Consider the following 25,885-nt stretch of genomic DNA (forward strand, 5'->3'; position numbering starts at 1 on the left):
AAATGATTATTTGGTTATCAAAATAGTTACTGATGAATTTTCTGTCAGTCGACTAATTGATTAATCCTTGAGCACTAATTTTTTGTCCACGTTTTCAGCAGAAACAAGTAGTGAACACAACACAATGTCAACACAATGAAAAAAGGTTATAATAGTTGATTATAATTTCTTAGAGCACATGTTGACCTTAAATGTCATATTTTGTCTGATCAACAGTCCAAAAAACATTAATATTCAGTTCATGATCATGTGACACAATAAAGCTTAAAATCCTCATATTTGAGAAGCTGCAACAAATACGTTTTTGGCATTTTTCCTTAAAAAAATATTATTTGTTTATCAAAATAGTTAGTTAGAATCGACTAATTATCAAATTGACAATTAATCTTTGTAGCTCTCATTTTTTGTCCTCCTGTCTTGAGCAGAAATAAGTAGGGATAACAAAACAATGTCAGAAAATAGTTAATAGTTTGTTATATTTGCTGTGTCATCACCATTTATATCTATACCACCACTGTGATGTTTATGATTAAATTGTTTATTAAAGCAAGTTCTTCATAGATCTAATTAATTTTGCCTTCAAAGTGCACCAGATTAATGTATTTAACTTTTTAAATGTACAGAATTTCTCCAGCCAAAGCAATCCTGTGGGAAACACTGTAACATTCACAATAAAGGCAGTGGAGCATTTCTTTAAAATGACTGCACAATGATTTTTTGGCAAGCTAATCCTGAGTCTTTATAACAGCTAAACATATAAGATCAGCAGCTTCCAGACAGCTCATAACATCAGTCTGAGCCTGATCACCACCCCTAGGAATATAAATAACCACATTTTAAAAAATATAATTTATTTACACGACACATGACCTTTAAAAATAAGCTCATGTCCTACAGCTTTTAATTGGCTAATTTACTGTATTACCTCTCCAAAGTGGAATGTCATGAATTTAAGGCCTGAATGAAAAATGGAATTTCATACTTTCAAAATTTCAAACTTTATTAAACCATACTCCCATAATGTTGGTTGCCTTATGCAACAGATAATATACAGAAGAGAATTATTTTCTAACAAATAAAACTAAGATCTCCTATTAAGACATAGGCTGAACTGAAGGGCTGCTAAAGGGTCAGTATAAGGAGGTTTTTGAACTGTAAATCATGCAAAGATATTCCAGTTAAGCCCGAGATTATCAATATAGACCTTAAAATGTACATAATATGTCCCCTTTAATAAAAGAAAATTACCCAACAGCAGCCACGTTCTAATGGTTTCAGGGAATTATGAGCAACATGAGTAAGAGTCTCCTATCTGTGCTCATAAAACAATGAACTGAGTTCATTCTGGCCAAATTTTACTTGGATCTGACTTTAACTCGGTATGCCAATCCCACATGTCCACAGGTGTTATTCAGGTGCTGTACAACTCATGTAAAATGTAGCTTTGTAAATGTAATTCTCAGATGATCTTCAATATAGGGTCAACTATCAGTATACTGCGGATAGACAGTTCCCCCAGGTTTAGTTCACAATATGTTTCATGGTTGCCTTATGTCTTTTCAGTCAGTACTGATATAATCCATCACTTCTATCACTTGTACAAGGTGAGAGCTCTGGACATGATTCTTATATCCGGTCAATCTGAGCACACAACTCAACCAATCATCATGCAAACATGTCTAAAGCTAACGCTGCTCTAGGGACGTCTGCCATGACAACTTGACATCAGCCAAGGGGACGACATCTATCCTAACCATGTCATAACAAGCTTCATTACTGTATCAAACACAAATGAACTGTTTGTGTTAATATTACATAAACCTGTCATATCTAGGACACTCTGGCCCTGAAAGTGACATTTTTAACCATTTAAGCATAGTGACAACAGTCTTAAAGCTTCAAAGAGTTAATTCATGTTCATGTCAGTTTCCACAGCATAGTTATGATCTTATGTCAGCTTTATGTAAATCCTTTCAAATAGCATTACCCATCAACTTGCAGCCAAGTGAAGCCAGCAGACCAATGTGGAAAATTCTTTGGTCTACTTAGAAAAATCCGACAAACCAGAATAAATGACTGTAGAAATATAACGAAGATGCTTCCACGCGGAGCCTTAGAGCCAACTGAATGGTTTGAAAAGTATAAAAATGATGTGAATCAAATGTTGTGACCTTCACAGTCATAGGTTTTCAACTAGAGGTTTCCAAAACAGACCCATAGAGCCCATAGAGGCTGACCCGTGGAAGAGTACACCCAGAGCCAACTAGAATAGACCTGAAAATAATTAGACCTGAACCAGGATGCAGTCGAGATGAACAGACCCTTGTAGAGAGTGACTGAGAGCAACATGAGAGCACACTATCAATCAAAACACAGCTACTGTGGAAAAGAGCAGCAGCGTAATAATGATGTCCTCCAAATGAATAAGTCATAGAAACAATTTCCAAAAATAAATTGTTTGTATGCTTCAAAGACTAATTTATAGATATAACTGCAAGGCCTTTATTCACTTCCTATACCAACAATAGAACATGGACTGTATATAAACATAAGATGAAATTATCTTCTGTCTATCTACAGTCTAATTTGAACCAATTTCATGTCCAATCAAATTCAAGATTCAATTGTCACTTAAGAGCAAGCATTTGATTTCCTCCACTGTGATTATGACCACCACTGAGTTCAGGAACTTGGTTTGGTTCTTGGGGCATTGAAGCATTTATTTACTGACAAAATGTAGCTTAAACTAAATTCACTGCTACATTCACAGTTTTAATGCCAATTTTACTCTACACCAGTCAGCAATACTACAGCACTACACACACACTATGTGCACAAACTAAGTAAAACAAGACTCTACCCAGACCCTACCAGACTGAGTAGAATTGGGACCTGGTCGGACTCGGAGGTCTCGGGTTGGGTCTCAGTTGCTCAGAGCTGTTTTCTGGAGGCTCATGGTGGAACAGTTTGAACAGTTTGAACGGTTTTCATAAAATTCACCTCAGTAATTCAGGACTGTTGATTCTAGATGATACTATACCACAAAAAAATGATACCAACACCATACTTCAGAAATTTTCAGTGTTCCCCTTGAGCCAAAATACGGCAACACTGTAGCCTCCTATACAATGAAGCATCTGCCCGGTGAAAATTTTGCAGTGAGGCACTGCCGAGAGCTGCTGATCTATCCAACCAGCAACACAGTATCCCCATCACTAACAAACCACAAACCTTGGATGCTGGAACTCTTACCCTAACCAGACACCTCATAGACTAAGGCCTTAATGACGTCTGCTCTAAGATTCATTTGCATGGATTTACATCGTTCCAGCTATGGCCAAAATCCAATTTCTGAGAAATGATAAAGACAACTTAAAGTGGAAGTATGCCTCAAAACTACTTACACAGCCATTCAATCACCCTCTAATTCTCCAACGCCACACTCACTAAACCTCCGTGCTACATCACTACTACCACTATCACTGCTGTTGAAACGTGGTGTCAGACTCAGCACTAAGGCTGCATAATCTAACACATAAAAGAAATGTGGAAGATGCTTTCAATTGCATTATCTAATTTTTTATTCAGTACACAAGGTGTTCAGAATCAGTGTTCACACTTAATGTAGCCTTCCAGGTTGACATCACCTTTTGTAAAAACTAATGAATGGTGAAAAGTGTCGATTTCTGTTTCCCACAGCCCAAGGTGATGTCACCTGTCTGAACAGTCAGACAGAAAATATTCATATTTGGTGAAAATCAGATATTTATATTTTGTTAAATGATGATTCAAAACAATAAATCAAAATAAAATTATTAAAACATTGTAAAATAATTGGTCACAAATTTTCTGTTGATCGACTCGATAAACTGACAAATCGTTGTAGTTCTAATCTGCAATAAACTAATATCAACTGATATACTTATCAATGTAGATCTAGTGGAGGCGGAATTATATCTTTAGTGTTAAAATGACTCAAAATGACATCACAGATTCATTAAAATATCCCAATGACATGAAAAAATAAATATAATAAACTCAAATCAAAAGTATTAAAATGACATCAAGAACAGTCATGTACACAGTTAACTATAATTCTCTATTACTCTACTCTATTTATTAGCGATTCATCTCCATGTCAATCAAAGAACAACTTTATACAGTCTTATAACTGACCTGTCACAGATATTGTGATGATAGAAAAGAGCTCCTCTGGTGGAGCTATTTAACCCATTCAGATTTTCAGAAGCACCACCATCACAAACTCAGGACAAACAGTGAATTTTGCAGTGCAGCTACCAATGTTTCTGGGCCCATGATTACTGGTAAAGCTACAATAAAGTTTGCGCTACTAACTGCAGTAACACACAAGACTGCAGTGGAACCTTTGACCCCCATATACAGTATATAGTGTTTTTATATATCACTTTGTTTTAATTAACAATAATCCATCCATCCAATTAACAATAATCCAAAGTTACATAAAAAAATCTAAGACGAGTTTTACTTGACAAACTTTTCATTTTTAGTTTTTGGAAGGCAAACTGCTCAATGTCATAAGATTTCTGCTGCAATTGAAAGTAATCTAAATATAAAGGAAGAAATCTCTCTGTCTATATGTATGTGTGTCCTTCACATATTTCGACAACCGTTCATCCGATCAACCTCACACCTGGCAGGTGTATTGCCAAGAACCCAAGGAAGTGCCGTATCAAGTTTGAAGTTCTCCAGAAATATATAATCTATCATGAACAGCATCTATCATGAACAAGGTGGGATTACATCCATAGTGATAATGACTTGAAAAATTTTAAGACTTCAGCTCCACCATTGAACTGTAAACAAAACTTGGCACATACGTTCAAGACTCACTGCAGGATGTCTCAGACATGTTTTGAACTGCAGTTCTGCAGTTCTTCTAACTAAAAAGCAAGGAATCTCTGTCTGTCTGTATGTATGTCCTCTGCATATCTTGAGAACCGTTCAAAAATAATTTTTAATGCCAAAAATAACACCAAATATCCAATCAGTAGCATTTAGGGGCGTCTCTGTGCAGCACTGTTCCGAAACATGAGTCAATCTCTGTGTCGTTGCCTGGGAAACTCTTGGTAGCGTAGCTCCTTTTAAGGAATATAGAAGTGCGTAATATGTGTGTATAGCGAGTGAGTGGTTGAGCAACTGCTAGCGGCAGAAAAGTGATGGTGAATGCGAGCAGAGCTTAGAAAGGTTAGAAGTAAGTTGTCAATCTGGCCGTAAATGTTGCAGTTCTCTAGACAAAGAAAAGTCATGTCTGTTGTTTCCCCAACTACTGGAAAAGTGAAGCAACAATGGGTTAGCCTAACCTGACGATGCTAAACAGAGGAACAGAGAACAGAGAAATATGTGGCTGCTGTGTCTGTCCCGAGTTTTGCTCAGCACATTCATCTGATCTACTTCACACTCAGTTAGTGCATTGCTGGAGACACAAGGGAGTACAATGTTGAATTTGGTGCAATTTGGACACGCAACACGTTTAATATTAATAAACTTCGAATAAACAAGCATTGGGCTCTATGACTATACGTCATGATCAGAGCTGTACAACCTTGCCATGAGAGATACAAGGGAGGATATCTCTCTTTCGTTGAAAGTTAGGCTTTGTTGTCAGCTTCCCGACTCATTTAAAAAAAGATGAGAGAAAGAGAGAGGGTGAGTGAACTGAGAACACAAGCCAGCGACAGAGAGACAGTTCTGGTGAAGAAATATATTATTTTCTGATTGTTTCATGGCGGTTACATTCTAAAGGACAAATAAACAACCATCAAACACTCAACAGGTGATTTACTGTAGAGACAGATGCTCTTAGTTTCTGTTTCCTTTTCCTCCTCTGTATTTCTCCTTTTCATTCATTCATTACATCCTACAAATGCAGCAGTAAATACAAAGAACAATAGGACATATCTGTGTCACTTTCTCCTCATGTGAATGCTGTGTTTCAAGTATGGCAGCTGACAGAGAGAGAGAGAGAGAGACTACTAGACTACTTCTTCCTCCTGCAATGTGAAACATTCAATGAAATAAGGAGCATTTACTTAAACAAATTCAACTCTGTAATTTCAGATTTCAAAGAGCTTAATGAACTCCCAAAATTAAAAATACTCGTAGGAGAAGGAGCCAGGACATATCTTGCTGCCCAATATGTATCAATATGCCACAACCTGAGGGTCAGGGAATAACCTAGACACACACATGCATTCACACACATACACGCATACATGCATAGGATATACTCTATAGCCTATATATAATTACTATAAATATTAACATTGTTCTCGAAAGTGAGGAGAGGAAGTGGTGGAAAGCTTTCTCTGAAATGGAAAGCCCATGAATGAGATAAATGATTGACCAATCAGTGGTCTGCAGTGTTTTCACGTCACCTTTTAGTATCAGCTTAGTTCAAGAAAAGTTTTTTCACATGCATGCCTAAAAAATGAAAAGTAGACAGTGAAGATGCAGCTTTTAATCAAGAATAGACAGACTCTTAGGCTACTTCCCACGGGCAGCTCAAAACCAGTATGTCTCATATAAGCACAAATCTTTTGAGCAAACATATCCACTCAAATGATCTGAACTGAAGCCACAGAAAATAAACAATCTAAGGGCCCAATATGATCAATCCACTTCATTTTTTCAAAAGCTCTCTGTTATGTTTTTTTTTTGTTTTTTTTTAAATGCAGCCCTTATTTTACTTGAAATGAGAAAGAGTCATTCATAAAGTACTTAACATCTGTGTATAATAGAATGTTAGTTTCTTTCATGTTGTTGATATTCACTCACACCTCACATAACAGTATTCATTTTATACTGGAGGCCAAGCTATCCACTGTTCTGAACAGGCATGTTTTGAACAGGCTCTGCACTAGTCTCACTACCAAAGGAAGGAATCTCTGTCTGTATGTCCTTCCCGTATCTCTTGAACGGTTCATCTGATCAACTCCACATTTGGCAAGTGTATGGCTGGGGACTCGAGGGAGTGCAGTGACAAATTTGTTGCAATTTGGACATGCGATACGTTTAATACTGATAAACTTTGAATAAATCAGTGACCACCGAGCCGCTCTGTTCTGTGCAGGGGCAGGGTGGAGCTTCAGGGCTCTGTTGACTGGCAGCATGTCAGGGAGAGACCAGAGATGAAGCGTGAGAAAACTGCTCTAAAAAGAAATAAGTAGACAGTGAAAACAGAGTTTTTAAATCAAGAATGGACACTGTTACCCCATGTCTAGACAGAAAGCATAGTGTCAGCAGCATGTTTAGCAGATCAGCAGCAACAGCGAGTCACTCCACAGGAGGCGTTCAGGTACATTATTGAGTGTAGGTCACCCGCGTTTTAGAAGCGCTCAGAGCCCAATACACAATGGAAATACCCACAGGCAATTCAAAACTAGTTTGTCTCACATGCTCTGAAACTGTGGCAATTGTAAAGCGTTACTACGGACAAAGTACAAATCTTTGGAGCAAACATACCCACTTAAATCTGAACTGCAGGCACAGAAAATAGGAACAATCTAAGAGCCCAATATGATTGATCAACTTTATTTTATTTTTAAATGCAGCCCTTATTTTACTTGAAATGAGAAAAGAACATTTATTTACTATTAGAGTACTTATTACTTATAACATCTGTGTATAATAGAATGTTAGTTTCTTTAACGTTGTTGGTGTATCTAGGTTGGGCCTACTCTTTCACACCTCACAACTGTATTAATTTTTCTATGTGATGATGTAGCAGCTGGAGGCCAAGCAAACGGCTCGTTCTGAACAGGCATGTTTTGAACGGGCACTGCACTAGTAGTATTAATGTAACATCAGCATCCCTGGAGCTATTAATGAAAACCAGGTAAAATTCTGCAGAATATACAGGAGTTTCTGCTTTATTGACAGCAATGTCACCTGGCACAAGGACAGACCTAAAGGCAGATGGTCTTTCTCTTTCTCACACTCTCACTCATTCACACACACACACACACACACACACACATTCAAGCATTAGTAGCCATTTTGATTACTAAGCAGTTCTTATTGCACAGACTGGAGAAACAGTAAGATGAGGGCTTCAGCAGCTTCTTATGAAGCTGCTGTAAACAAACAAAACCTTCACTACATGAATCCAGACACACTGAAAAGGCAAAACCTTTGACATTTAAATGAAAAACATCCTCTCTCAAGACCCACATATGACTACATAGACCCGAGCACTCACACATTCAAATAAAACCCAAGCAGATAAGGGATATGAGCAGCTGTTAGGCCAGATTCAGCAGAGAGACGCAGATGTCCACTGTAGAGTGTGAGTCAGTGTGAGTGCCTGATTCTGTCTCTGTTACATCTTCCTGTTCTTTACCAAAGCCTGAGAGCTGCTGGAACCAGTACATATTACGAAATGCTTTACCCTCAGTTCCCCTTTGTTTGCATGTTGAGATTTTGTGGTATCTATGGAGAAAACATCCACCCACCATGATTTTCTTTGGCTATGAAAAGCTTATACATAAGCATTTGTTCTCAGTAATGTTGGCATTTGTCATTCTGAAATAGTTAGGCATAGTTAATAACCTTGTACCCTCCTTTTGTAGAGCTTTTCTGGTGAGGGAGTTTTATTATTTCCATTGTTAAATGCAGCTAGAGTTCAATAAAGATTGCTTCATTCATCATTCGTTTTCCTTTAATTCTTTCCTCTAACTCATGTCTCTTGGCTCCTATCCATTCATATATTTTGCCACTGCTCTTTATTATCCTGCCGGTTTAAAATTTGAGGCAGCACTCTCCTGATTCACACCATCAATTAACTAAGCCCAAAAGTACCACTGTTGCTCTGATAACCCACATAGGAGTCAGTCATTATTAATGTGCTATTTATTAACTCAGCTTTAACACACATCCTCTAGCTCCTGATACTTTCAACACACAGACACCATCACCACCAGCAGCAACATCTAGACTCCATCCCTGATCAAGGCGATCATGCCCGAACTGATGGGTTATGTTGCTGAAAGATTATGGGATGGATAATCATGCATTAGCACCACATGGAGTCTATGCCAAAACTCTAATCTATGCTTTATCAGCAAAGCTTCATATACATTAGTCTCTGCTAATTTCACTGCCCAAATGTAGACAATGACTAATCACATACTAGATGTTTGCAGTGCACTAACCACGTGAAAGTGATACTGTAATCATGCCAAGTGTGCCACAAGACAGGTTCAGCAATGGGACAACCAAAAACTTTAGAATGCCAATATGCATGCTAGAAGTGCTCGATTTTAGAGGTTAATATGAAGTGCTGACAATGATGTGACAAACTGGAAAGAGGAGTCACTCATGACTCACTATCTCAATAACAAACAATATCAAACCAAAAATTAACTAAGAAATAACCAACTATTACTACCAAATACCAAATAACCAACTATAACTAAAGCAAATATTGTGTTTTGCCAAATATGTAAAACTTCTGGGGTTATTGTACAATTCAATTACAATTACATTGTAATTTAATTTTAAAAATGCCCATCACAAGTTTATAAAGCCCACTGTGATGTCTTTACATTTTTTGCCCATCCAGCAGTCTAGAACCCAAAAATGTTCCATTTATTTAGATCTTCATCCTCAGGAAACAGCAAATGTTCAGCATACTTCATACCAAAACAATTAACTGATTATCAAAATAGATGATTAATACTCAGTTGATCGACTTATCACTTTAGCTCTTTAATAGCTTATTCTGAATCATTCATTTAGACGATAGAAAGTCAGACACAGATGATCAAAGGTCATACCATCATGTGATTCCACTGATCAATAATCAAATCAATATTATTCTATAAAATATGATAAAATATGATTATGAGATATAATAAATCAATTCATTGCATTGCATCCACAAAAACAACACTCTGAATATTTGTTCACAATACTTTGACCTATTATTATTATTTAATAGCACAGAGTTGGGACACATACATTATAGGGATGGAGCTACTATCCAGTCACAAACATCTGGACTCGTCACCAGCCAGTTTAACCACATACAAAACAAACATCAATAGAAGTGGTTCCAACATTCACTAGCAAGAGAAGAGCTACCATCATGTTACATCTTCAGGTTGGGAATACTGTACTCTGTGAAACAAACTGATTTACTACCTCTTGATGGAGTCTGAAGGGGTTTGAAGTCAGTAATTATAGCTTCGCAAACACACTGCCCATCCCCACACCAGTAGGTGATAGAGATAACAGGCTTTTCTGTCTGCTGCTTCTCATGCTCTCACTCTGCTTTTCCTCCCATGGTCAAATGAAAGACTGACGGAATCCTTCACTAGGAAGGATTTCAAGTTTCTTCACAGCCTGTTGCTCCTCTGTTTATCACTAAAGAAGCATCTGAATGCACCTAAACTGCACGCAGACAGACACAGACAAACGTAGTCTCAGCATCGCAGCCACAAAACACATTTCCTATGTTTGGGTGCAACTCATAAGATATACAAATCCTAATCCTTCAAACAAATTCAAACTCACCGAAGTGGTTCATAACGCAAGTTAGAGTTTAATCACACTGACATGGCTCTCAGTGCAACATGCAAGAAAAGATATGCAATCAGTGACCACTGCTGCATATCTGTAGTATATCTGCCGTCTGTTGCTGATAATAAGAGAGATGGAAGAGTTATGGGGTAACCAGAGTTTACCTAACTAGTTGTGACCTTTCACTTACGTATTTAAAAATTATACAAAAACGGCAAACAACATGGTTAACAGTGATTTATCCATTTAAACAATCTCTCATTATCTATAATCTATCAAAAGTATGATTATAAGTAGGGTTAGTGCATTAACAATGCAAAGATTCCCATAGCATTTCTATTTTTTGTTAGTTTAGTTTCATTTTGTCATAAAACAACAAACACAATACACACCAGCATTTTTTATTATTATTATCATTACAGTAACTGGCTGACTATGTAGCTGCGATCAATAAATATAAATGTCATGATTATATGTGAACATATATCATTATATATGTGGGCTAAATTGGTCAGTTGACTGGCTGGCTAGAAAAAAGAATCCTTAGAAGACCTTGACAACATTATTGTATCTGATTCTATTCATGCAGACACAGGATGAATGTGTGATAATGCTTAGTACAAACATATTGTTCTTAAAACCATGTATGATGTGAACAAATACAAGTGTGAAGTTTAATTTACAGAGAGCAATTGAAATTTCAATAGCAATTGCAATATTGGTCACAAAAAGCAATATTAGCAATTACTTTCCTCCCATTGCTTTACACCCCGCTGTGGCTTTTTCATTGTTTGAGCTCATGTGACATTTGATCGATAGCCGTCTGAACGCAAACACCTTGTAAATACAACTTGGTCATGCGATAGTTTCCCAGCTGTACAAGTTGATGAGGACTGAATGCTGCATGAAGCACAAGACTATGATACAGAGAGAGAGAGGGGAGGGACAGGCTTATCAGTTACTAGGCAAGGCCACCAAACCACAGATGAAAAATGAAAATATGAGAGGCAATTTGAGACACCTGACAGCTTATCTCTCCCCTCCCCCCTGCCAGCCGCCACCGTCCTCCCCTCCCATATTAATTGTTTCTGCCACTCAGTCAGATGACATTGCAGAAAAGTGACAGATGCCTGCATTTTTGAGCCCTGCCCTCCTCCCTCCCCGCTCACAACATTGGTTCTTATTACTGTGGATAAGGCCGCAGAGCCGAGAGCGAGCATGAGGTAATCTTTCAATTCTGCCACACTTTTTTAACCTTCATCTGTTGTCAAATACTTGGAGCAGATCAACTTGGAGGAAACGGGGAAAAAATTGCCAAAGATGGATTCCTCCGGGCTCTTCTGTCAATAGAAAAGTGTCAGTGAGCCACTTAAACTGTATTTGATTTAGTGTGTAACAGACACCAGAAGCCTGCCTGGCTGACAGTCCACTCAAGGACTCAAATGTGAAAATATCAGCCCACACCACAGCAATATTAATCAGGAGTACTTTCAGATTTCAAAGTGCACTGGCTGTAAGCTCTTCGAGGAAAATCTATTTTATTGACTGACTTTTTTTCAAACAAGAATAACCAGTAAAAAAGTTTCTCAGGTGCAAATTTGACATGAGACATCTAGGTAATCATTATAATTAAATTTTTAATTCTAGATTACATTCTAGTAATCTCACAACTGCTGTGTCATAAACTGTTCCTTTTGTATGAGCTTGTTCATGCTTTTCATTGAAGCTATATGATGTTTACAGTGAAACATTCAAACTCCAGACTTGTTTTTATGGCAGCACCATTCCATCAAATGGAAACACTGCAGACACACCTCCCCAAAATTCAGCCTGACAACTTCAGCCGGGAAACTCTAGTTCTCCACAAGAATTTAAAATAAATGGCTAATACCTGTTAAATAATACTGAGGAATTTTAAGAGGAAATTGTGACAAAGACAGAAAACTACAAAAACAGACAAAAAAAGGCAAAAATTAAACGCGCGTACACACAAACAAGTAGGAAGAAACAAAAAAGAAGACAAGCTGAATTTGTTTTGTTTCACTGAAGGGTCAATGATGCACTTCACTAAAGGACTGTTTGATTCCAGCTGCATTTCAGGAAATAAGCTGATTCATAAGCTACAATAAATGTAGTCGAGCAAAGAGGAAATCACAAGATCACAGAATGGTTCTCTGATCAGCCACTGCACCACAGCTGCATGTAAAAATACTCCACTGACACCAGGACACTTTTCCTAATTGTGTTGACTCATTTCTGGAAGAATCTAAAAATGTCACCATCAGTATGATAATATTTTTACAGTTTGTCTTCTCTAATCAAACAGAATGTAACTGTATGTCAGTGTATTTAGTCAATAAGTCCTGTCTATACGTCTGAATCTGTTAAAAGATCTGCTGCAGAGTGATTTGTAAAGGTCAAAGATTATGCCAGTGAGGTCACATGACAGATGTTAGTGATGGCGTTACACTGTAGACGGTGAACTAAGCTAGCCTTTTCAAAATAAAGTCACAGATCTGTGCATTCGATAAATGTGTTGCATTTATTCTAACTCACATTGTTTTACTTCTCTTGTACTCAGGTAAGGTTCATGAGGCATTAGCATGAGATATAATCATCATACTTTACACTTCTCTCCTGTGATGTACTGGTGTCTTTGTAGGTGTGTATATTGTGCCCCCAAACCCAACTCCCACTGGCCCACATCCCCTCAACTTAAGTATTATAGCGCACTAAAAAATCTCCAAACTACATTAGATGTAAAGTCCTGCATTCAAAATTTAACTCAGGTAACAGTAGAGAGTATTAACAGCTAACAGATTATTATACAGTTATAGTGTTATATTACTAGATTATTATTTCTGATGCATTAACATGTAAGCAGCATTTTAATGTTGCAGCTGGTCAGCTGGAGCTTTTACCTACTTTACCTTAGTTAGATAGTTTAATATGTAACAATGTATCACATTTTATAAGATGATTATATGTTTTGTATGTGAAATATTTATCTGCATATCAACTATAAACTATAGCTGTTGAGTATTTTTTTCCCTTTGAATTGTAGTAGAGTAGAAATGAAAGTAGCAGAAAATACAAACTTCTTCTGTGAGTATCTTCAAATTGTATTTAAGTACATGTGCTTAGTTATTTTCCATGACTGGCATTTTCACAGAGGATGGACCAGCTTGCTTGTTAGGAGAGCTTGAAATCTCAGCACCTGTTGAGGTGACAATGGTCTGAGTGGAATTGATCACAACACTTTCAAAACCCTGCAGTGCCACAGCTGCCAGTGTAGCGCTGTTAGCTAATGTTACGTCAATCATCATCTCCTGTGGATCCTTCACCCTCTAGCTTGTGACTGTCATTAGTGTCATTTTTGTCATGCAGTTTTTTTTTTCTTTTTGACAAAGTTGTGCCTTGGTGTGTTCACTTCAGCTCACAGGTTATGGAGCAAAAGCGAGGGAAGGGACTCTTGTTCCTTGAGTTTATCCTGAAGACAGCACTCCTCTGGCAGTATACTACCTGAGAGGAGGCAATGCTTTAAAAGGGTAAAGTCAGGGAACAAAAGTCTCCAGTGCACAGTCAACTACATAGATTATATGAAAGACTGTAACATGACTAGCTGCCTTAACTCTGCGAGAGGGACAGTGATACAGTACATATCTGTGGCTATTTTTAGGGAAGCATACAGTAAATCCCACTGTATACCTGCGTATATACACACCACTACACCTCTGGTTCTCTCTTTGACATTAGTTTTTGCTTTTTAAACTGGAAAAACTTTTACTGTTTTACTTTCTCGACTAAACATCCAACTGATTACTTCATAATCAAACAGCACAATACAAATGTTTATTTTTCTTAAATTTTGAAGTGTGGCTTTGTGGGGGGTAGACTATCAACCAAATTCACTTCCTGAATAATTTTGAAACAATAAATAGGCAAATGGTTAATTTTATATTAGTTTAAAAATCTGTGCATGAGGTTGGGAAGTTTGGAGACTGTGAGTCACATCATCATCTTAACATTGTATACTGATTGGTTTGACACCTATCTCTTGGGCATAGATTCTTGACAAATCTGAGCTTTCAAGATATAGCCTCTGCAAGGCTACATTTATGCACTGGTAATAAGAAAATTCATTGAGTTCTTTGTCGACAAAATTAAGTTTGGGGCAAATACAATATGGACAATGTGTTAGTAATTTCATTCAGGATGTAGTCTGAAATAAGCATTGTGCTGACTGTGCTTGTGAGCATGTTAGTGGAGCCCTGGCTCTGTTAGTTCTCTCGTCAACTGAAATGGCTGGATGGAAAACAGTGTCAAATATTTTATGATTACAATGTAGCTTTTTAATCCCACTAACATATTCATGGCTATTATGTGAGAGATAATTTGGATGATCCTTGTTAGTTGCCTCATGAAATGGATTAAAGTGAATGTGTACAGAGAGGATTGGCACTAGGGTTGTATTATTAATTGAGCTAAAATTGAAAGTGTGATTTGAACATGCAGAAGCTAAACTGTAGAAGCTTTAATATGCTTCAGTGAACTCATCAAATCAGAAGGCAACGACTGGAGGGCAAGCAGTGAGAGTGGAGAGTAAGCAAGGCAATTAAAAATGTTACAGCTGGATCACTGGCTATTTATTTAGAAATGAAAAGACCAACCTGTAGCTTCAATACAAATGACAACATTTTTGTGATATGGACAGATTCATTTAATTCTTGTAATCTATATACTACAAGCTGACATTTATTGTTTATTTTTCATTCAGTTGCTGCCCAGCTGTGTGCTGATCTGCAGAAAAGTGAAAAATCAAACCTTGGATACTCTCACACAGTTATATGTTTTTAGTTGTTGATGTTAAGTGTATTCCCTGCATTGCACATCTAAGCATCCTGCCCACCCAACCTCAACCTGGTTGTCTATTTCTGTCGCATTTAGTGAAGCAGACAGCTGTTTAAATCACACTAATATCCCACTGTATATGTGTTTTGAACTTATTAACCATATCAAAGAATCAATAAATACAAACACTGTCGATTACTTCACATGGAGCCATTCACTCCTCGTATTTATATTCTGAATAAGGAATGTACGAGTGACTTGCATCACAAATCATCAGTTCAAGTTGACGGGAGCAATAAGGCTTACTCTTTCTGGAGATTAACAGCTAAATGGAAGCACTGGAGAAAGGGTTGAAATTAGGTAGCAAGTAAAGAGACTGGAGTATTTGCAGGTTAGCTAACTAGCTAGCACCTCCATGCCATCCAGAGAGATGCTACGGTTGTCACCAGGAGACAAAGTTTGCTAACACTAATAGTGAAAACCAAAGACTGTAACAGGGTAACAGGGGCATTCAAATTCAACTCTTGTTGATTTCGCCAAAGATAAAATGAACAGGCATTTTGTGCTGGAAGAGAATTTTAGATCTTCCCAAACACAATTTAAGCCTAATCAATACTTTTTAAGGCTTTTTTTTTTTAAGGACCCCCAGCCAGCCTGTTTTACCCTTTTTATTTAAAACACCATACACATAGCTTCACTGTGTATGACACATTGCAATCTTTTCTTTAATTTCATGGAATAAAACAACCCTTCTTTAATTTCAAATTGAGGAGGTGAGTGAATTCTGACCTCTTTGCCAAGTTGGGGTCTCACAACATGACACTGACCATAGTTAAACACTGTAACAAAATGGAGATTGAACAGACCTCCTAGAAGGCCATTTCTGACCAATAACTAAATTATGGCCTGAACTAAAAGCATAAATGACCTTTGGGGTCATTTGAACCAGAAAAAACTCCAACTCCACGTAAACATTGACAGAAAACGCCTTTCCTTATCTCCACAGACCAAAGTCATAAACTCTAACTCACATCCCTGGAGGACATTGACTTTGACTTTGAGTCTCTCTCTAATCTGAGTCAAATCTGAATTTGTTTGAATTAAATGTCTAATCATTATGTATATATAATGTTGTTTGTCATAGAAATAGATAAAGAATGGTATAACTTTGATAGCTATGTGGTAATCTATTGAGGAAATATTAATTTTTGATTTTGTTTTACTTTACAACGTGTGAAAATACTGGCATCTACTGGTAATGTTAGAACATCAAATTGAATTTTTTTAGTGTTAAGAGTTAATGAATGGTGACTATACAATGGTATTTTTGAATCAATTTTAAAATCATAGTTAAATTAATGAGCCAAAACACAATTCTTCTATTAAAATGTCTCTTTTCTTTGTTTTGCGACCAAGTATACGTGTATTTTAATTTATTTTATTTATTAAAATAAGTTCAGTTGTTTTTATTTTAGTAAGTCTCCTTTTTTCATGAATAGTATTTGCTTTTGAAGTCACGTCAACTCACATGGAGTTTATCCATCAATGAATAAAGATTTGAGTATAGTCAGATTAAACTGTATTCAGCATTAAACTAAAAGCCTGAATCCTCAAACCTAAACTGGAATGTTGCTCTGAAGAAGAGAGCAACGCTTAATCTTGATCTCAGCCAGCAGTACAGCCAAACTGGGAGTAAACCCGACAGAGACTCTTTCACGGCAGCCTGAATCATAGCTTAACCCTGCTTTACCAGTGGTTTAACACTGCTTCACCCACAAAGACTCATCTACAACACGGCCCAAACTGGGCCACCCCGCTCAACACTGCAGCTTACTACAGCTCAACCAACACAAACACAGACCTGCTAAGACGACACCAACTACAACAAAACTCGTTAACAGTAAGACATAACATGGCTCAGTGATCAAGGGTAGCTTTCCCTTACATTCCCCGTTGCAATACGTTAGCCTTGAGTCACATACTTCCAGACACTATTTCTTCAATTTTCTTTATTATTTTATTTTATTATTATTTAAAAGCCTTATTATTCTTTTTCTTTATTATCTTATGCTTTATCATGTATCCTCGAGACATTTAGCTATTAATAAATGTCTAAAGTTGTTGTTTCTTGGGGAGAACAGAGTAAACAGAGGTCACTGCTTTGAAAAGAATTTAGGATTATGAGATTGATTAGATGATCAAACTGAGAATTGAATTCAGGGTTTAATGTTTCCTCCGGACATTAAAGATCACCCCTCAAGGAGGTGGTGCCCAAACAAGCTTTTATATTAATTAAAGCAGATTAATTCCTTTAACTGAGTTATAGTATGCTGCCGCACAGCTTGTGTAGAATTGAGTGTCTTTCTTCTCAAATGGATTTTCCCTTTAATGATTGTTAAATGTCGGCAATAATTGGCTGATCTAGATATAAAATCCCAAAACAAATGGTCAAATTAAAGCACACCATGCATTGTCAACCTGTAATATTTAAATTGTATCCCCTGTTACTTCTTAGCCTTAGAGCAACATTTGTCCAAAAACAATTTTAGCAGTGTGATATCATCACTGTTTCTGCCTTAAAATGGCCACAACAATAAGAGGCATTAAGCGATAAGGCTTGACAGTCCAATAATGGAAGTAGAGCTTCTGAATCTGGCTTTATGTGCTGTGTCAGTAATCGTCCAGAATAACCAACAGATGTAAGTTACATGAATGAACAGTCACATGGCTTTACAACTTTTCTTTTAATATGTTTTTGGTTTTACTGAAAACTGATGTCCTTATTGAAACATACCGAGATACAGCAGGATGAAATCTTGCCAGGGCTGGCTAAACTGTGTCCAGTAATAGACCCCCAGATGTTTATGTTGGCAGGTCTGGATTTACTGCAGTTTATCTAGCTGAATATGTGCATTTGGCCTTATCGCATGTTTGTCTGCTCATAGCCAGTCTGCAGGGTGGACCTGTTTTTCCTGCAGGACATTTAATCTGACGCAAAAACCATCTGATAACTGACCATTGCCATGGTCATTTTGGCCAATTCAGATACAGTAGTTTTCATTTCACTGCACCACCACATGTCTGGTTTCCACCACAGGGGATTCCTCATTATAACTGCCATGCTTGGAGCAGATGCAGCTGTCAAAAAAAACCCACTGTGTTATTAGTACCTGTCCTGATTAAACTAAAAACTGCACCGTTTACAAGTGTCTGTAATCACTGAAGAAGATGAACACAGATTACTGAAGCTCAACTGTCGAAAACATTTCATATTTATTCTGGCAGAGCATTTCTCAAACAAATCAAATTCAATGTAGTTTATTTTTTCTCTACCATGTAGATGCTTGAAAGTTTCCCTGTGAGATGCTGACTGTCACACACAGTCGCCTCAATTGTAAACTTGAACTTTTGGAAATATTAAACGAGGGAAATGTGCCCTTTTAGTCATGCAGAGAAAGTTAGATATTCACTTCATCTATTTAGAGCTGGCTAGTAATTACCCTAATACAAATCACTTGTAGTTTATTATGGTTGAAATAGACAAAATGCAAACTTCTGCACTTGTGTAATGTAATGAATCATGCAGTTATTAAAATGCTGTGATACAGTACATCAGTAAGATTTCAATAGCATACCATGTATGATAACATACTGTATATTTAAACTATGCTAATAATGATAATTTGGCTGATATTACTTTTCAGACACACTCACAGACAGTGTCAGTCTGTGCAGACATCTCTAAGAAAAAGCTGCACACAAGTGTAGCAGCAGCATCGGTGCTGATGAAGTCCTCTCCCTTGTCCTAGAGAAAAGCCTTTGAATGAGTGATCAAAGCTGTGAAAACAGTGGCTTGATACTCTTCTGAAATTACACAGCAGACTTGAGCACAGCAGATATCAGACCTTTTCAAAGATATCAATTCCAAATACCACCAACACAGTAGACTAACCCCTGTTATTTAACAACATATTGTAATGCCAACACATGGAAGTAGAGAGGCACTTCATATCACACATGGTATTCGTGTGTCTTAGTAGCACACACAGCATCTGTCATACAGTCCACGGGGCTGACTGACTGCTCTCTACATCAGCAGCAGGGCTAACAAGACTCCACTAGACTTCGATGAGTTTTAATTATTCAGAAGTACGCTTCATCAAAGCCCCCCACCCCCACCCTCTTTTGCTCCAATCCCTCCCCGTACCATCTGCCAACCCGCTGGCAGAGGTAGTAATAAATAGGTGTTACACGTTCGTATACAAGTCAACAAAAATGCTCCCCTGATTTACAGAGATTTGAGAAGTGTGACGGAGGTTTGGCAGGAGTGTATGAATAGATGATGAGCCGGGTGATCACACTTGTTTCCAAGTATACAACCATGAGAGGACACATATGGTATGTATGAATGCAGAAATATTCATGCTCTCACATGCAGGGTCGCCACCAAATTAGATTTTTTTTTTCAACGAGGAAAATTCTATCTCACCAAATGCATTTTTTCTGAGAAGTGATAATATTACCGGTTCTCATAAGCTGTACATGAGCTTACTGAGTTACAGTGTGCACTGTGGATTACAGAAGATTAAAGTTTACAGTAGGAGAGTCACCACTGGTGCAAAAATAAGAAAATATGGACATTAATGAATGCACTTAATAATGCATTTAGCTTTACTTTATCCTAAATACCGTCTATACTACTAAAATCTCACTGTCTGCCTCTATGTTTGCAGATTGTGACAGACACTTCAGTAAATTATAAGTAATTTCCGCATAACTGCATAAACAGGAGGCTATTATTTTAAATGATTGGTGTCCAATATGCCACCAAAGAAGACTCCTGGAATATGTAAAGCACATGGAAAGATCACAAGAAGAATTGTACACACACAAAAATCTAGTAGTGGCAGGTGCAATTGATCAAAACACCCCACAGTGCATCTTGGAATTAAATATCTTCCACACCAACAAAAAGATAAAGGGTCCTTGTCACAGAGAAACAACAGCACATGTGCTCTGATTTGAGTTACTAAGACAGATGAACCTTGAGACAGATACAGACCAGCACACCGGGCTCATAGACTATATTGTGCAGTATGTGAAAATCTCATGTGATTACTCCCTTTCATCACCACTAGGGGTCACTGTGGTTCTGTTCCACTTCCATCAACCCTCCAACATTCACTCACCAGCTCCGTGCTGCTGCCGGAGGATGGCTGCATTCCCTGGCAGCGGTGAGGCTGAGGACTTGGCCACCGAGGTGGTGGTGGACGAGATGGACGGGAGGAGGCCGGGTTGGGCCTGCTGAGGCACCCGATGCTTCCCCTGCCCTAATCTTTGACCCCCTGCCAGGCCCTGGCCCGGCTCCGAGGTCGCCTTCCCACCTCCGCCCCCTCCTAGAGCTGTGTTGGTATTCCTCAGAGGCCAGCGGTTCTGGATGTGCGACACGGCCTCCTCGGCCACCATGCCGTCACCCGCTGTGACGTGCAGCGCTGCATGGACCGTAAATTCCTGAGTCTCATCGGCCCACAGGTCAGACACGCGGCACTCATACACCCCCTCATCTTCCTTCTTCACCTTGGACAAGCTGAGGCGGTGGGAGATAGCGTTGCCCTGGACACGCACAGTCTGAAATGAAGGCAGAAAGAAAAAAAATGTGGCAAAAAGCAACGCTTGAACAACAACCAGTTTTAGTATGCATTAATCAGCATAAAGAGGGTAGTTTCATGTTTTATGACTGGAGGTGGAGGCAGAGGCACCATCAAAAACGCACCAACTCGTGACCCTGTATTAGCTGCTCAGCAGACTGACACATAAGTTCTTAAACAGCCTCAATTATCCCTAATAAGGGTACACTTTAACAGCAAGAATTTAACATATTATCAAAGCTAAACTTGCCTCGACATTTTTAACACTGACACCATTTTAGAGGTCTGAAAACATTACGAGACAAAGCATGTCTGATGAAATTAGGACAGTGAAAGAAATTCTTCCTGGCAGATTTTTTTTTTTTTTTAAATGTGCACACATCTGCAAAAGAAGGGTCTCTTGAAGTCTAGTTTTGTGATGCCAAGATCAAATTTTCATTTACCAGTAATGATTAAAAGCTTATTTCCAGAAAAAGCACCATAGCAAAGACTCATTTAGTCAACCTTAACAAGCTGTTATTCAAGTAATCGACTACCGCTGAGAGTGTCAGACATATTAGATCCATTAGAGTTGAGTCAGACATTTGGCATTTAATGGTGTCATGCCATCATGAATAGACAAAGAACGTGATTCAGCCTGAGGAGCGAGCAATCTCCATCAGTGGGAGAAATATTACCTTCCACCTTTTAATCGTAATGCACACCCCATGTCAGGTAGCTATTTTCTTTCTTTAATTGAATAAGGCATGCATTCATGGCAGTCTTCTGTCTAATATTTGGGGAATAAAATTCTACTAAATTAACATGCTTCAATTTGTGCAGACAGGAAAGTGGAGACTTACACTTATTTTTGTGGCTTCCCTCGGAACAACCTGGAAAAAGAGAGACTTGTGAATTTCATGTATACAATTTTATTTGTTACTGAACTGTTACATAATAGTACAAAATTAATCGGCAACAATAACACAACATTTTTCTTTCGTTTGGAGGAGAAAGCAAAGTGCATGTAGAGAGCTGGTTGCGTACATTTCTCAAAGACGCCATTGATAACTCCTCTCTCTCTATCTCTCTCTCTCTTTCTCTCTCATCGCCTTTCCCCCCGCTGCATGTTTTAATGTGCTTAAACCGCAGAGGAAATGCCGCAGATGTGATTGTCCCTGACTCCTCAGACGACTGAAAAAGACTCAGACTGATTTGTCATGCTGGAGGGAAAAGTAATTCCCACTGCGTCCTGCCATAATATCCTATCATGGCGGTTTTAGGCAGCGGACCTGAGAGGAATGTAATGCTGTTGATAACCAACAAGTGCCCTTTCTGCAGTCGTAGTGACATCCCCCTCGTCCTGAGTAACGCACATGCTGTGTTGCTTATGTCTGATCGTAAAGACAATACAAATGCTGTAGCAGAGGTCAGACACATACAGATTTGTAACTGTGATGTGTGGATTTATAGTTTTGAAGACAAACACTGGTGATTGTTACTTTTAAAAAAACTGAAAAATACAGACGAGCAAAGATACTGTCTGCATCAGGGTAATATCAAAGATATTTGCAGCTTACATTTACAAATATAGGCCAGTGCAGATGCATGTAGAGTGTGTGATTGTTGGTTGCTGGCAGATTTACATGGTAGATCTGGCATCTATGCATATTATCAGATTTTTTTTAGCTGATAACAGATAAAATATGCTGGGGCTGAGGTGTACGGATACGGCATTCGTCCAGATATGTGCAGGTCATGTAGGGCAGATGTAGTACGCAAACAGCAAACACAAACACTTCCTCGGTTATATATAGTAAACTAATAATGCTTACGTTGCCAGTTACCTTAGCTCTGTTGGCCGGGGAGCTGATCTGCAGCTCGTGAGGCAGCTCTTTAGCCACATCCTCCTTCAGGTACCACCACTGGATCTCCAAAGACATGGGTGCCGAGCTGACAGCCTTGAAGGCACAGGGCATCTCCACATCCTCTCCCTCCCCCACACTTACATCTTTAGGGACTTCAGTAAATGCAGCTTTGGTATGTATATGAGAGGGGACGAGGAGAGACAAAAGCAAGACACCAGAAGCAAAGATTAATGAGTAAGATGCCAACGTGAAACTGTTGTTCTACACCTGCCATAAGCCTAAAACATCCTAGAGGTTGGCCTGTCACTTCAGCCACTTATGTGTGCCGTCAACGCACACTTCTTCTATTTTAAGCTCACCCCCTATAGTCCCCATTAGCCATGATTTATAGAGTTTTATTAGAGCACCTGTGACCTATAATCTGCCTTGGGCTTTATTTGATCAAATAATGGAAAGCAGTTCTCCATCCTTATCATGAGGCTGTGATCTGGGTACATTTAGACAGCTGGGTTATTCTCTCTCTTTGTGTTTTTAATGGTTTACTGTTTCACACAGTTATCCAACTATTCCTCTATTTCAGAGGGAAATGTACAGTAGAAATTCACAGGTTTAGATTCAGCACTAGCAGGAGACGTTTAATCCTGCAGACAGGTGGCATTTATTTTAAATATGGCTTTAAAAAAAAAACAAACGAAAAAACGTCTATTTCCGACGTCAAAATATTTCTGTTATTCCCCACTTTGCCTCCTCTCTGCTTCTCTGGGGGGTTCACTTACCGTTTGCACAAATCATAAAGGGCGAATTGAGAATGAAGTAATAAAGGAGGCTGTAGAGTCCCGTTTTTTCCATGTCACAGTGCGGCTCGTCACACTCAGCACGGGCATTAGACGGTCATTTGACCTGGATGTGTAGCGTCCTGTTAACTGCCTAATCAAATAACTCCAAATATGGGCATAGAAGAACCCGAATCCAGAGGCAGCCCTGCATCAGCCAGGCAACATGTACAATCCGGAGGTGAGCTCCAGCATAATTCAAAACCAAATTTCAGCGCAGAAACAAGAAGAAATGTGATAATTCTACGGTAAATGAGTCAAATAAGTGGTTTAATCCCTCAGTGAAAGCGGTGGCTCCTTTATTTCCCGATGAACGTCGTCTCTAAGTAGAAACCGAACTTCCCGGTCAGCGGCAGAAACCTGCTCTTCATCATCACCCAGCTCCCCTGGCGAAGGAACGCTCTCCCGGGCTCCGCTCCAAGACCCATCACATAACCGGTCCTCTGTGTGTGTGTGTGTGTGTGTGTGTGTGTGTGTGTGTGTGTGTGTGTGTGTAGTGTGTGTGTGTGAGCGCTGCAACAGCAACAGCCCAGAGAGGAGACAGAGAGGACAACTTCTCTGTGATACTGACAAACAGGAATTATCGTCCTGAAGAGCCAGAGGTTTGTCCGTGGTTCCCGCTCCTCTCTTCTCTTCGGCCTGGCTGCTGTCAACCGACCTGGATCCTTCCCGCGGCTTAGTGTGCGTCGCGAGCAGCTGAGGTCCCTGGGCTCTCTCTCTCTCTCTCTCTCTCTCTCTCTCTCTCTCTCTCTCTCTCTCTCTCCAGTGTGTGCCAGTGTCTTGTCTTCTTCTGACTGCTACTGGCTTCCTTTATGAAAACACACACACACACATCACACACACACACACACACACACACACTCACACTCACTGAGAGAGTACTGTAGCCTATCTATCAGAGGTAGTCAGAGCTGCGGTTTTAAATTAAGGGCATCAAGATAATCTATACAGCCTCAGACAGACAGTTCCAGAGGCTTAATTCAGATTAAATCCTCCATCTGAATAAAATGCTGCTCTATGAAAACCATTTAGGCTGGTACAGAGTGGAGAAGAGGGCTGTTTTGATGACGTGTCCCCCCCCCCCCCCCCCCCCCAGACAATGTCATGTGACTGGCCATTTGAGCATTCCCAACACCTGCATTGGGCATGAATGTCAGTGGCATCATAATCTGTAGCCTACAAACAATAAGCAATTGTTTAGCAATGAAAAAAATTAAAAAAAAAAAAAAAAAGGAAATAGAAGAAAATTAAGGATACATGTTAGGGATGCACCAATCCAACTTCTTCCTCTTACAGGCTACCGATTCCATCTGCTCTCTTTTTTTCAATTTTATTTTATTTTGAAAAAGGTGGCATAGGTCTGGGATTGCTTTGGAACAAAAAAACTGATTCGACAGCCCACCATGACTCAGTAACTGATGGCGGAAGATACTGGATTTTATCATGGCATTGATGAAGAAGCTGCATTCAATATGGATTGGTCACATCATGGCCGATACCCGATTCGCTCAATAAGGTCAGAATCTGTGATATTTTTGTAAAGTTCACAGTGCTCTGAGATTTATAACAGGCTGTGAGTCATCACTGACTTGTGCAGGAGTGTAGGTTGACTCTGTAAGTGAGACGATAAATTTGTATGTATAAAGGCCCTCTAATGAAAACAGCCTTCTGCAGCTCTTCTGCAGTATAGGCAAACTCACTGCCTTACTAGATCTCAGGATTGTCGTGTTCTGATTGTTCCCAGATTACATTCCCAGATGGAATAAACACAGCAGAATTTGAATCTGGATCACCTAATTTCTTTAGCTGTTTTCCAGGTTTTAAATGAATAATTCCTTCATTATTATTGTGATGGTTAGATCTGAATGTGTGCAGATCTTAAAAACTTATCTTTAAAGTTGAGTAATTTATGAGAAAGTCATTTTTACTACCTACAGATGACATTAAATTTATCCAAAATTATATTTATAAGAAAGACATTTAAATTACACAAAAAATCACTGCCACGCGTCTTAAATGTGTAGGAAGTCTATGCATGTACAGTTTTTTATTCAACCTTTGACTTTCTTGATAAAATGGGATGTAAGCTGAAGTGAAGACTACATTCAACTGATTTGTACATTTTATTTTAGGAGAGGAGGCTTGT

At 38.7% G+C, this 25,885-nt stretch overlaps 1 protein-coding gene across 1 annotated transcript in view; it reads right to left on the minus strand.

Moving 5' to 3' along the window:
- The window catches only part of vstm2b (V-set and transmembrane domain containing 2B), a 28,502-nt gene extending 3,509 nt beyond the window's left edge, over positions 1–24,993 (minus strand). The window contains exons 1-4 of the mRNA XM_044355467.1: positions 23,683–24,993; positions 22,886–23,073; positions 21,902–21,931; positions 20,601–21,039 (exon numbers count right to left, since the gene is read on the minus strand). Of these exons, the coding sequence (XP_044211402.1) occupies positions 20,601–21,039; positions 21,902–21,931; positions 22,886–23,073; positions 23,683–23,755 (730 nt within the window). The 5' untranslated portion in view covers positions 23,756–24,993. The remainder of the gene's footprint in view (positions 1–20,600; positions 21,040–21,901; positions 21,932–22,885; positions 23,074–23,682) is intronic.
- Between the last annotated feature and the right edge of the window lie 892 nt (positions 24,994–25,885).

The sequence above is a fragment of the Thunnus albacares genome, chromosome 1 (assembly GCF_914725855.1).
Source record: "Thunnus albacares chromosome 1, fThuAlb1.1, whole genome shotgun sequence".
Classification (NCBI taxonomy): Eukaryota; Metazoa; Chordata; class Actinopteri; order Scombriformes; family Scombridae; genus Thunnus; species Thunnus albacares.